Raw genomic sequence first — 15,815 nt, 5'->3', positions numbered from 1 at the left:
ATGCTACCACTATACCACCACTATGCCACCAATATACCACTATAATGCTACCACTATACCACCACTATACCACTATAATGCCACCACTGTACCACCACTATGCCACTATAATGCCACCACTATACCACAAATATGCCACTATAATGTCACCACTATACCACCAATATGCCACTACAATGCTACCACTATACCACTACTATGCCACTATAATGCCGCCACTATACCACCACTACGCCACTATAATGCCGCCACTATACCACCACTATGCCACCAATATACCACTATAATGCCACCACTATGCCACTATAATGCCAACACTATGCCACTATACTGCTAGCCCTATACCACCACTATGCCACTGTAATGTCACCACTATACCACCACTATGCCACTATAATGCCGCCACTATACCACCACTATGCCACCAATATACCACTGTAATGCCACCACTATGCCACTATAATGCCAACACTATGCCACTATACTGCTAGCACTATACCACCACTATGCCACTATAATGCCACCACTATGCCACTATAATGCCACCACTATACCACCAATATGCCACTATAATGCCACCACTATACCACCACTATGCCACTACAATGCTACCACTATACCACCACTATGCCACCAATATACCACGATAATGCTACCACTATACCACCACTATACCACTATAATGCCACCACTGTACCACCACTATGCCACTATAATGCCACCACTATACCACAAATATGCCACTATAATGTCACCACTATACCACCAATATGCCACTACAATGCTACCACTATACCACTACTATGCCACTGTAATGTCACCACTATACCACCACTATGCCACTATAATGCCACCACTATGCTACTATAATGCCACCACTATACCACCAATATGCCACTATAATGCCAACACTATACCACCACTATGCCACTATAATGCCACCACTATACCACCACTATGCCACTATAATGCCACCACTATGCCACTACAATGCTACCACTATACCACCACTATGCCACCAATATACCACTATAATGCTACCACTATACCACCACTATACCACTATAATGCCACCACTGTACCACTACTATGCCACTATAATGCCACCACTATACCACCACTATGCCACTACAATGCTACCACTATACCACCACTATGCCACCAATATACCACTATAATGCTACCACTATACCACCACTATACCACTATAATGCTACCACCATACCACCACTATGCCACTATAATGGCACCACTGTACCACTACTATGCCACTATAATGTCACCACTATGCCACCAATATGCCACTACAATGCTACCATTATACCACCACTATGCCACTATAATGCCGCCACTATACCACCACTATGCCACCAATATACCACTGTAATGCCACCACTATGCCACTATAATGCCAACACTATGCCACTATACTGCTAGCACTATACCACCACTATGCCACTATAATGCCACCACTATGCCACTATAATGCCACCACTATACCACCAATATGCCACTATAATGCCAACACTATACCACCACTATGCCACTATAATGCCACCACTATACCACCACTATGCCACTACAATGCTACCACTATACCACCACTATGCCACCAATATACCACTATAATGCTACCACTATACCACCACTATGCCACTATAATGCCACCACTATGCCACTATAATGCCACCACTATGCCACTATAATGCCACTATAATGCCACTATAATGTCACCACTATACCACCACTATGCCACGACTATGCCACTATAATGCCACCACTGTACCACCACTATGCCACTATAATGCCACCACTATGCCACCATTATGCCACTATAATGCCACCACTATGCCACTATAATGCCACTATAATGTCACCACTATACCACCACTATGCCACTATAATGTCAACACTATACCACCACTATGCCACCAATATACCACTATAATGCCACCACTATACCACTACTATGCCACTATAATGCCAACACTATGCCACTATACTGCTAGCACTATACCACCACTATGCCACTATAATGCCACTGTAATGTCACCACTATACCACCACTATGCCACTATAATGCCACCACTATACCACCAATATGCCACTATAATGCCACCACTATACCACCAATATGCCACTACAATGCTACCATTATACCACCACTATGCCACTATAATGCCGCCACTATACCACCACTATGCCACCAATATACCACTGTAATGCCACCACTATGCCACTATAATGCCAACACTATGCCACTATACTGCTAGCACTATACCACCACTATGCCACTATAATGCCACCACTATGCCACTATAATGCCACCACTATACCACCAATATGCCACTATAATGCCACCACTATACCACCACTATGCCACTATAATGCCACCACTATACCACCACTATGCCACTACAATGCTACCACTATACCACCACTATGCCACCAATATACCACTATAATGCTACCACTATACCACCACTATGCCACTATAATGTCACCACTATGCCACCAATATGCCACTATAATGCCACCACTGTACCACCACAATACCACTATAATGCCACCACTATGCCACCATTATGCCACCAATATGCCACTATAATGCCACCACTGTACCACCACTATGCCACTATAATGCCACCAAAATGCCACCACTATGCCACCACTATGCCACTATAATGCCACCACTATAACACCACTATGCCACTATAATGCCACCACTATGCCACCATTATGCCACTATAATGCCACCACTATACCACCACTATGCCACTATAATGTCACCACTATGCCACCAATATGCCACTATAATGCCACCACTGTACCACCACAATACCACTACAATGCTACCACTATACCACCACTATGCCACCAATATACCACTATAATGCTACCACCATACCACCACTACTATGCCACTATAATGCCAACACTATGCCACTATAATGTCACCACTATACCACCATTATGCCACTATAATGCCACTGTAATGTCACCACAATACCACCACTATGCCACCAATATACCACTATACCACCACTATGCCACTATAATGCCACCACTATGCCACTATAATGCCAACACTATACCACCAATATGCCACTATAATGCCACCACTATGCCACCAAAATGCCACCACTATGCCACCATAATGCCACCACTATTACACTATAATGCCACCACTGTACCACCACTATGCCACTATAATGCCACCACTATGCCACCATTATGCCACTATAATGCCGCCACTATGCCACTATAATGCCACTATAATGTCACCACTATACCACCACTATGCCACTATAATGCCACCACTATACCACTACTATGCCACTATAATGCCAACACTATGCCACTATACTGCTAGCACTATACCACCACTATGCCACTATAATGCCACTGTAATGTCACCACAATACCACCACTATGCCACCAATATACCACTATACCACCACTATGCCACTATAATGCCACCACTATGCCACTATAATGCCAACACTATACCACCATTATGCCACCAATATGCCACTATAATGCCACCACTGTACCACCACTATGCCACTCTAATGCCACCGCTATGCCACCAAAATGCCACCACTATGCCACCATAATGCCACCACTATGCCACTATAATGCCACCACTGTACCACCACTATGCCACTATAATGCCACCACTATGCCACCATTATGCCACTATAATGCCACCACTATGCCACTATAATGCCACTATAATGTCACCACTATACCACCACTATGCCACTATAATGCCACCACTATACCACTACTATGCCACTATAATGCCAACACTATGCCACTATACTGCTAGCACTATACCACCACTATGCCACTATAATGCCACTGTAATGTCACCACAATACCACCACTATGCCACCAATATACCACTATACCACCACTATGCCACTATAATGCCACCACTATGCCACTATAATGCCAACACTATACCACCAATATGCCACTATAATGCCACCACTATACCACCACTATGCCACTACAATGCTACCACTATGCCACCACTATGCCACCAATATACCACTATAATGCAACCACTATACCACTACTATGCCACTATAATGCCAACACTTTGCCACTATACTGCTAGCACTATACCACCACTATGCCACTATAATGCCACCACTATACCACCACTATGCCACTATAATGCCACCACTATACCACCAATATGCCACTATAATGCCACCACTATACCACCAATATGCCACTATAATGTCACCACTATACCACCAATATGCCACTACAATGCTACCACTATACCACTACTATGCCACTATAATGCCGCCACTATACCACCACTACGCCACTATAATGCCGCCACTATACCACCACTATGCCACCAATATACCACTATAATGCCACCACTATGCCACTATAATGCCAACACTATGCCACTATAATGCCACCACTATACCACCAATATGCCACTATAATGCCACCACTATACCACCACTATGCCACTATAATGCCACCACTATACCACCACTATGCCACTACAATGCTACCACTATACCACCACTATGCCACCAATATACCACTATAATGCTACCACTATACCACCACTATGCCACTATAATGTCACCACTATGCCACCAATATGCCACTATAATGCCACCACTGTACCACCACAATACCACTACAATGCTACCACTATGCCACCACTATGCCACCAATATGCCACTATAATGCCACCACTGTACCACCACTATGCCACTATAATGCCACCAAAATGCCACCACTATGCCACCACTATGCCACTATAATGCCACCACTATAACACCACTATGCCACTATAATGCCACCACTATGCCACCATTATGCCACTATAATGCCGCCACTATGCCACTATAATGCCACCACTATACCACCACTATGCCACTACAATGCTACCACTATACCACCACTATGCCACCAATATACCACTATAATGCTACCACCATACCACCACTACTATGCCACTATAATGCCAACACTATGCCACTATAATGTCACCACTATACCACCATTATGCCACTATAATGCCACTGTAATGTCACCACAATACCACCACTATGCCACCAATATACCACTATACCACCACTATGCCACTATAATGCCACCACTATGCCACTATAATGCCAACACTATACCACCAATATGCCACTATAATGCCACCACTATGCCACCAAAATGCCACCACTATGCCACCATAATGCCACCACTATTACACTATAATGCCACCACTGTACCACCACTATGCCACTATAATGCCACCACTATGCCACCATTATGCCACTATAATGCCGCCACTATGCCACTATAATGCCACTATAATGTCACCACTATACCACCACTATGCCACTATAATGCCACCACTATACCACTACTATGCCACTATAATGCCAACACTATGCCACTATACTGCTAGCACTATACCACCACTATGCCACTATAATGCCACTGTAATGTCACCACAATACCACCACTATGCCACCAATATACCACTATACCACCACTATGCCACTATAATGCCACCACTATGCCACTATAATGCCAACACTATACCACCAATATGCCACTATAATGCCACCACTATACCACCACTATGCCACTACAATGCTACCACTATGCCACCACTATGCCACCAATATACCACTATAATGCAACCACTATACCACTACTATGCCACTATAATGCCAACACTATGCCACTATACTGCTAGCACTATACCACCACTATGCCACTATAATGCCACCACTATACCACCACTATGCCACTATAATGCCACCACTATACCACCAATATGCCACTATAATGTCACCACTATACCACCAATATGCCACTACAATGCTACCACTATACCACTACTATGCCACTATAATGCCGCCACTATACCACCACTACGCCACTATAATGCCGCCACTATACCACCACTATGCCACCAATATACCACTATAATGCCACCACTATGCCACTATAATGCCAACACTATGCCACTATACTGCTAGCCCTATACCACCACTATGCCACTGTAATGTCACCACTATACCACCACTATGCCACTATAATGCCACCACTATGCTACTATAATGCCACCACTATACCACCAATATGCCACTATAATGCCAACACTATACCACCACTATGCCACTATAATGCCACCACTATACCACCACTATGCCACTATAATGCCACCACTATGCCACTACAATGCTACCACTATACCACCACTATGCCACCAATATACCACTATAATGCTACCACTATACCACCACTATACCACTATAATGCTACCACCATACCACCACTATGCCACTATAATGCCACCACTGTACCACTACTATGCCACTATAATGTCACCACTATGCCACCAATATGCCACTATAATGCCACCACTGTACCACCACTATGCCACTATAATGCCACCACTATGCCACTATAATGCCACTATAATGCTACCACTATACCACCACTATGCCACTATAATGCCACCACTGTACCACTACTATGCCACTATAATGTCACCACTATGCCACCAATATGCCACTACAATGCTACCATTATACCACCACTATGCCACTATAATGCCGCCACTATACCACCACTATGCCACCAATATACCACTGTAATGCCACCACTATGCCACTATAATGCCAACACTATGCCACTATACTGCTAGCACTATACCACCACTATGCCACTATAATGCCACCACTATGCCACTATAATGCCACCACTATACCACCAATATGCCACTATAATGCCAACACTATACCACCACTATGCCACTATAATGCCACCACTATACCACCACTATGCCACTACAATGCTACCACTATACCACCACTATACCACCACTATACCACTATAATGCCACCACTGTACCACCACTATGCCACTATAATGCCACCACTATGCCACCACTATGCCACTACAATGCTACCACTATACCACCACTATGCCACCAATATACCACTATAATGCTACCACCATACCACCACTATGCCACTATAATGTCACCACTATGCCACCAATATGCCACTATAATGCCACCACTGTACCACCACAATACCACTATAATGCCACCACTATGCCACTATAATGCCATCACTATGCCACTATAATGTCACCACTATACCACCACTATGCCACCAATATGCCACTATAATGCCACCACTATGCCACTATAATGCCACTATAATGTCACCACTATACCACCACTATGCCACTATAATGCCACCACTATACCACTACTATGCCACTATAATGCCAACACTATGCCACTATACTGCTAGCACTATACCACCACTATGCCACTATAATGCCACTGTAATGTCACCACAATACCACCACTATGCCACCAATATACCACTATACCACCACTATGCCACTATAATGCCACCACTATGCCACTATAATGCCACCACTATACCACCAATATGCCACTATAATGCCACCACTATACCACCACTATGCCACTATAATGCCACCACTATACCACCAATATGCCACTATAATGCCACCACTATACCACCAATATGCCACTACAATGCTACCACTATACCACCACTATGCCACCAATATACCACTATAATGCAACCACTATACCACTACTATGCCACTATAATGCCAACACTATGCCACTATACTGCTAGCACTATACCACCACTATGCCACTATAATGCCACCACTATACCACCACTATGCCACTATAATGCCACCACTATACCACCAATATGCCACTATAATGCCACCACTATACCACCAATATGCCACTATAATGTCACCACTATACCACCAATATGCCACTACAATGCTACCACTATACCACTACTATGCCACTATAATGCCGCCACTATACCACCACTACGCCACTATAATGCCGCCACTATACCACCACTATGCCACCAATATACCACTATAATGCCACCACTATGCCACTATAATGCCAACACTATGCCACTATACTGCTAGCCCTATACCACCACTATGCCACTGTAATGTCACCACTATACCACCACTATGCCACTATAATGCCACCACTATGCTACTATAATGCCACCACTATACCACCAATATGCCACTATAATGCCAACACTATACCACCACTATGCCACTATAATGCCACCACTATACCACCACTATGCCACTATAATGCCACCACTATACCACCACTATGCCACTACAATGCTACCACTATACCACCACTATGCCACCAATATACCACTATAATGCTACCACTATACCACCACTATACCACTATAATGCCACCACTGTACCACTACTATGCCACTATAATGCCACCACTATACCACCACTATGCCACTACAATGCTACCACTATACCACCACTATGCCACCAATATACCACTATAATGCTACCACTATACCACCACTATGCCACTATAATTTCACCACTGTACCACTACTATGCCACTATAATGTCACCACTATGCCACCAATATGCCACTATAATGCCACCACTGTACCACCACTATGCCACTATAATGCCACCACTATGCCACTATAATGCCACTATAATGCTACCACTATACCACCACTATGCCACTATAATGTCACCACTATACCACCACTATAATGCCACTATAATGCCACTATAATTCCACCATATGCCACTATAATGCCACTATAATTCCACCATATGCCACTATAATGCCACTGCTATGACACTATAATGCCACTATAATGCAACCTCTTTGCCACTATAATGTCACTGCTATGCCACTATAATGCCACCGCTATGCCACTATAATGCCATTGCTATGCCACTATAATGTCACTGCTATGCCACTATAATGCCACCGCTATGCCACTATGCCACCACCATGACCACTGGCTGCGCCGAGCCACTATAATTATACCACCACTATAATGCCACTATAATGCCACTATAATTCCACCATATGCCACTGTAATGCCACTGCTATGCCACCTTATGCCACCATATGCCACTATAATGACACTATAATGCCACTGCTATCCACTATAATGCCACTGCTATCCACTATAATGCCACTGCTATCCACTATAATGCCACTGCTATCCACTATAATGCCACCACTATGCCACTATAATGTTGTCGCTATGCCACTATAATTATACCACCACTATAATGCCACTATAATGCCACGGCTATGCCACTATAATGCCTCCACTATGCCACTATAATGCCACTGCTATGCCACCTTATGCCACCATATGACACTATAATGCCACTATAATGTAACCTCTTTGCCACTATAATGTCACTGCTATGCCACTATAATGCCACCACTATGCCACTATAATGCCACCACTATGCCACTATAATGCCATTGCTATGCCACTATAATGCCATTGCTATGCCACTATAATGACACCGCTATGCCATTATAATGCCACTATAATGCAACTGCTTTGCCACTATAATGCCATTGCTATGCCACTATAATGCAACCGCTTTGCCACTATAATGCCGCTGCTATGGCACTATAATGCCACTGCTATGCCACCTTATGCCACCATATGACACTATAATGCCACTATAATGCCACTGCTATGCCACTATAATGCCACTGCTATGCCACTATAATGCCACTATAATGCCACTATGTCACCACCATGACCACTGGCTGTGTCGAGTTAGAAGGAAGCAGGAGAGAGTGTTTAAATAGCCTTTAGATCTAGCTCAATTTAACTTTTATCTTCTTGGGGACATTGAAAGATTGACATTTCATTAATGTACTGTGATGACAGTTGCCTTCAGTTTGAATATGCTGCTTGTTTAGATTGTGACACCTGTCATGTCTCTGTGGCAATTATCACTGATGCCTGCTTCATGGTTTAGCAAACCAAATGCAAGATGGTGGTCTCTTTTACAGACCCTTTGCTCTCAGCCTGTGGCTCTTTGGGTATTACTGGCTGAGTGTTTAGCACACGTTTGCTGGGATCCCTGTTTGAACTTTGACCTCTGTGTGTGTTGTACAGGAGAAGGCTGACCTCGGGGAGCTGAACTTCTCTCTGTGTTACCTGCCCACGGCAGGTCGGCTCACCGCCACTGTCATCAAGGCCACCAACCTCAAAGCCATGGACCTCACCGGCTTCTCAGGTGACTTACCTATTGACCGCAGCACACTGACCGCAGCACACTGACAACAGCACACTGACAACAGCACACTGACAACAGCACACTGACAACAGCACACTGACCGCAGCACACTGACCGCAGCACACTGACCGCAGCACACTGACCGCAGCACACTGACAATAGCACACTGACCGCAGCACACTGACAACAGCACACTGACAACAGCACACTGACCGCAGCACACTGACAACAGCACACTGACCGCAGCACACTGACAACAGCACACTGACCGCAGCACACTGACAACAGCACACTGACCGCAGCACACTGACAACAGCACACTGACCAGCACACTGCACACTGACCGCAGCACACTGACAACAGCACACTGACCGCAGCACACTGATCACAGCACTGGGGTTTGTCTCTTCTGTTAGAAACAGCCTGATAAGACTCACATCACACATTTTGTATTTAAACTATTATTTGAATGCAATTAGGCTGCATAAACAGATGGAGCAAACACATCAATTGACAATATTTGAATATTGATATGTTACATTCTGTAAATATTTCCCAAATAAATACTGTTCAACTGTTCCAAACATAATGAAGTGCCAAAAATCTGTTTTGTGTCAATGTTGGAAACACAAGCAAATAGCAAAAATCATAAACGTTAGAGTGCTAAAAACCGCAGCCAACAAACAACCAAATGCTTTAAACACAATCATGTCCTGGCCTGATTGATGGCTGGGACTTAGGTAGCTGATGATGATTTAATTAATGAACGCCTAACTAAATTAATTGAGTTATTAATCCTGCCTGTGAGGATGTGATGATCCTGCATTACCACGGTAACAGTTACTATACTGACGAAATGACACGCTAAATTATGAGGCCACACCGTTATTATTGCTTTTATGATTAGGAGATTATTAGAATGCCTAACGAAGGTATAAAACAATCCACCATAAAATCAAACAGTATTCTGTAAGTGCTACAATGGACTAGAGCAGCAGTTTGTATTCTGTGGTAATTGACATGAATCCACCTGTTTTACTTTGGCCTTAATCCGCCTCGTCCAAGGGGTCTTGATTTGGATGTCTTTTATGTGTTAAAGACAGATAGATGCCTGGACGTGGGAGTATAATTTGTTAATAGCCTCCTCAAGGTTTGTCTCTTATCTTTGTCCCCCTCTTTCTCTTTCTTCCCTTCTCTTCCTCTATTTTTCTCTCTCTCTTTTTCTCTCTCTCCCTCCCTCTTTCTTCTTCGATCAGACCCATACGTGAAGGCTTCTCTGATATGTGACGGCCGCAGGCTAAAGAAGAGGAAGACCTCCATTAAGAAGAATACGTTGAACCCCACCTACAACGAGGCTCTAGTCTTTGACATCCCTCATGAGGACATCGACAGGGTGTCCATCATCATCGCTGTCATGGACTATGACTGGTAAGAAGAGACCTGGGCTGTTATTACTTTGTTATTACTGGACAATAGGAGTTTTATTAGTTTGTGTGGGATGTGGATGTAATTGATACCATTATAATACTGACTATGTATTTGGATGGTTGCTGCATAAGGGTATGTCTGTTGTTAATTGTTAGATAAGGGTAGGTCTGTTGTTAATTGTTAGATAATGGTAGGTCTGTTGTTAATTGTTAGATAAGGGTATGTCTGTTGTTAATTGTTAGATAAGGATAGGTCTGTTGTTAATTGTTAGATAATGGTATGTCTGTTGTTAATTGTTAGATAAGGGTATGTCTGTTGTTAATTGTTAGATAAGGGTAGGTCTGTTGTTAATTGTTAGATAATGGTATGTCTGTTGTTAATTGTTAGATAAGGGTATGTCTGTTGTTAATTGTTAGATAAGGGTAGGTATGTTGTTAATTGTTAGATAAGGGTAGGTCTGTTGTTAATTGTTAGATAAGGGTAGGTCTGTTGTTAATTGTTAGATAAGGGCATGTATGTTGTTAATTGTTAGATAAGGGTATGTCTGTTGTTAATTGTTAGATAAGGGCATGTATGTTGTTAATTGTTAGATAAGGGTATGTCTGTTGTTAATTGTTAGATAAGGGCATGTATGTTGTTAATTGTTAGATAAGGGTATGTCTGTTGTTAATTGTTAGATAAGGGCATGTCTGTTGTTAATTGTTAGATAAGGGCATGTCTGTTGTTAATTGTTAGATAAGGGCATGTCTGTTGTTAATTGTTAGATAAGGGTATGTCTTGTTAATTGTTAGATAAGGGTATGTCTGTTGTTAATTGTTAGATAAGGGCATGTCTGTTGTTAATTGTTAGATAAGGGCATGTCTGTTGTTAATTGTTAGATAAGGGTATGTCTGTTGTTAATTGTTAGATAAGGGCATGTCTGTTGTTAATTGTTAGATAAGGGCATGTCTGTTGTTAATTGTTAGATACGGGTATGTCTGTTGTTAATTGTTAGATAATGGTATGTCTGTTGTTAATTGTTAGATAAGGGTATGTCTGCTGTTAATTGTTAGATAAGGGTATGTCTGTTGTTAATTGTTAGATAATGGTATGTCTGTTATTAATTGTTAGATAAGGGTATGTCTGTTGTTAATTGTTAGGTACGGGTAGGTCTGTTGTTAATTGTTAGATAAGGGTAGGTCTGTTGTTAATTGTTAGATAAGGGTATGTCTTGTTAATTGTTAGATAAGGGTATGTCTGTTGTTAATTGTTAGATAAGGGCATGTCTGTTGTTAATTGTTAGATAAGGGTATGTATGTTGTTAATTGTTAGATAAGGGCATGTCTGTTGTTGGTAGTTGTTATTTTTATGGTGTGTTATTATAGCAAACTAAAACTAAAACTAATTATGACTAATCATCACTCAAAACCATTTAGTACATTTAATAAAAATAATTAACAAACCCGTTTGAAGAATTAAAACTGTACTGCCTCCAAAACTAAATAGAATAACAACCATCATGAATTATTGTAACGGTTGTCATAGGTGGAAGGTGAAGAGGACCAAGGTGCAGGGTGGTACGTGTTCATGGTAGATTTAATAAAGAAACTGAACACTGGCAGCTCCTGACTGACGGGTGGCTCTGGCAGCTCCTGACTGACGGGCGGCTCTGGCAGCTCCTGACTGACGAGCGGCTCTGGCAGCTCCTGACTGATGGGCGGCTCTGGCAGCTGCTGACTGACGGGCGGCTCTAGCAGCTCCTGACTGACGGGCGGCTCTGGCAGCTCCTGATTGATGGGCGGCTCTGGCAGCTCCTGACTGACGGGCGGCTCTGGCAGCTACTGACTGACGGGCGGCTCTGGCAGCTCCTGACTGACGGGCGGCTCTGGCAAGCGACTCTGGAAGCGCCGGACAGGCGGGAGACTCTGGAAGCGCCGGACAGGCGGGAGACTCTGGAGGGAGGAGACGGAGAGACAGCCTGGTGTGTGGGGCTGCCACAGGAGGCCTGGTGCGTGGAGGAGGCACCAGATGGACCGAACTGTGGAGGTGCACTGGAGGCCTCGAGCACCGAGCCTGTACAACCTGTCCTGGCTGGATACTCCCTTTAGCCCGGCAAGTGCGGCGGGGTGGAACAGACCGCACTGGGCTGTGCTGGCGAACCGGGGACACCGTGCATAGGGCTTGTGCCATATAACCCAGGCCGAGGAGACGCACTGGAGACCAGATGCGCTGAGCCGGCTTCATTATTCCTGGCTCGATGCCCACTCTAGCCCGGCCGATACGAGGAGCTGCGATGTAGCGCACCGGGCTATGCCTGCGCACTGGGGACACCGTGCGCCTCACGGCATAACACGGTGCCTGCCCGGTCAACCTCTCGCCATGGTAAGCACGGGGAGTTGGCTCAGGTCTCCTACCTGACTTAGCCACACTCCCCATGTGCCTCCCCCCAAGACATTTTTGGGGCTGCCTCTCGGGCTTCCTTGCCAGCCGTGTTCCCTCAAAGCGCTGGCTCCCTTTACCTGCTGCCTCCGCTCTCCTGGCTGCCTCCACCTGTTCCCATGGGAGGCGATCCCTTCCAGCCAGGATCTCCTCCCATGTGTAGGAACTCTTCCCGTCCAGAATGTCCTCCCATGTCCATGAGTCCATTCCACACTGCTTCTGGTGACCACGCTGCTTGGTCCTTTTTTGGTGGATAGTTCTGTAACGGTTGTCATAGGTGGAAGAAGGTAAAGAGGAACAAGGTGCAGCGTGGTACGTGTTCATGGTAGATTTAATAAAGAAACTGAACACTAGAACAAAAAAACAACAAAGCGTAACAAACTAAACAGTTCTGCCTGGTGCAGACACACAAAGACAGAAAACAACTACCCACAAACACAGGTGGGAACAGGCTACCTAAGTATGGTTCTCAATCAGAGACAATGATTGCCAGCTGCCTCTGATTGGGAACCATACCAGGCCAAACACATAGAAATACTACAAAATACTACAAAACATAGAATACCCACCCCAACTCACGCCCTGACCAAACTAAAACAGAGATATAAAAAAGGAACTAAGGTCAGGATGTGACAATTATGTTTTTGGGGGACAAAAATCGAACAGGGTTTTCAAGCTAAACTAATGATTGGTTTACAATAGAGCCTCCCACAATGCAGGTGATGACTGCAGGATGAAGTTGGTGAAGAGCAACTGCAGAAAGTTGCAGTCGACTGCAGTCCAAACTTCATGACCTTTGATCATATGATTTGTGTAAAGTTCATGTGATTGACATGTAGGCTCCCGTCTGACAGTTTTCATCACCAGAATGCAACACCTTAAAAGGCGGTGACCAACGATGGAGCTTCAACGCTCCTGGTTATTGTGGAAATTGACCAACCACTACTGTTTACTTTGTGCATCTACGTCATCTCCCTGAGTCTACCTTTAAACCTAACCTATGACCTGACCCATCACCTTATGCATTACTGCCCCACAGTGGCAAGAAGTGACTTTCCAAAAAACACAAAAACTATATGCATGTTGTTATAAAAAGTAAACTAAATAAAAAATTAGGTGAAGTAGATCTGAAAACTAACTGAAACAAAACTGAATTCCGAATAAAAATCTTAAAACTAATAGGAATATAAACAATAATAACCTTGTAGTTAGCACTCTGTTACGTTGATAGACATTGTTATTGGGTTGGTGTGTATTTAGTACTGGATCATGTGTAACGTATGTTGATGGTGGTTATTATTTGGTTGGTGTGTAGTTAGCACTGTGTGGGTCTATTACTTTGATAGATGTTGGTGTGTAGTAGGAAGGGTCATTCTGTTACCTTCAAATAACTGTCCAGTGTTAAATATGACCTATTATTACTTACAATATGAGTGAAATAGATTTCCTTCCAATTTAAAAAAAATGATGTATGTTAAGAAGCTTTTCTGTGTTGGAATAGTGTGGGCGTACCCCAACAGAATGATGTGGGCGTATACCGGTCGTTAAAAATATCCTCCTCTAGACCGCTGATTGGCCAGCTCATCCTCCTCAGGAGTATGACACCATACTCTATGAGGAAGTAGCAAGCATTTTGAAATGGTCTGTATGAGATACAAGTTTGAGGTGTTTTTTCTCCAATTCATGCTTTGGCTACTAATTTGAGTACAGGATGAATAAACACAATTATGTGGGTATGAGTTAGCAGAATATGAACTTTGAAAAGTGTAATTTTCACTGGACAGTTACTTTAATAGACATTGTTGTGTACTAGCATGGGTCAGTCTAAAACATTGATAGACGTT

At 43.6% G+C, this 15,815-nt stretch overlaps 1 protein-coding gene across 1 annotated transcript in view; it reads left to right on the top strand.

The window, feature by feature from the left end:
- LOC112259252 (synaptotagmin III) overlaps positions 1–11,585 on the top strand; it is a 41,623-nt gene extending 30,038 nt beyond the window's left edge. Inside the window, exons 9-10 of the mRNA XM_042307582.1 lie at positions 10,005–10,125; positions 11,382–11,585. Coding sequence (XP_042163516.1) covers positions 10,005–10,125; positions 11,382–11,557 — 297 coding nt within the window. The 3' untranslated portion in view covers positions 11,558–11,585. The remainder of the gene's footprint in view (positions 1–10,004; positions 10,126–11,381) is intronic.
- Positions 11,586–15,815: the final 4,230 nt, after the last annotated feature.

This window comes from Oncorhynchus tshawytscha, linkage group LG27, assembly GCF_018296145.1.
Source record: "Oncorhynchus tshawytscha isolate Ot180627B linkage group LG27, Otsh_v2.0, whole genome shotgun sequence".
Classification (NCBI taxonomy): domain Eukaryota; kingdom Metazoa; phylum Chordata; class Actinopteri; order Salmoniformes; family Salmonidae; genus Oncorhynchus; species Oncorhynchus tshawytscha.
This window is presented reverse-complemented; position numbering and strand designations above follow the sequence as displayed.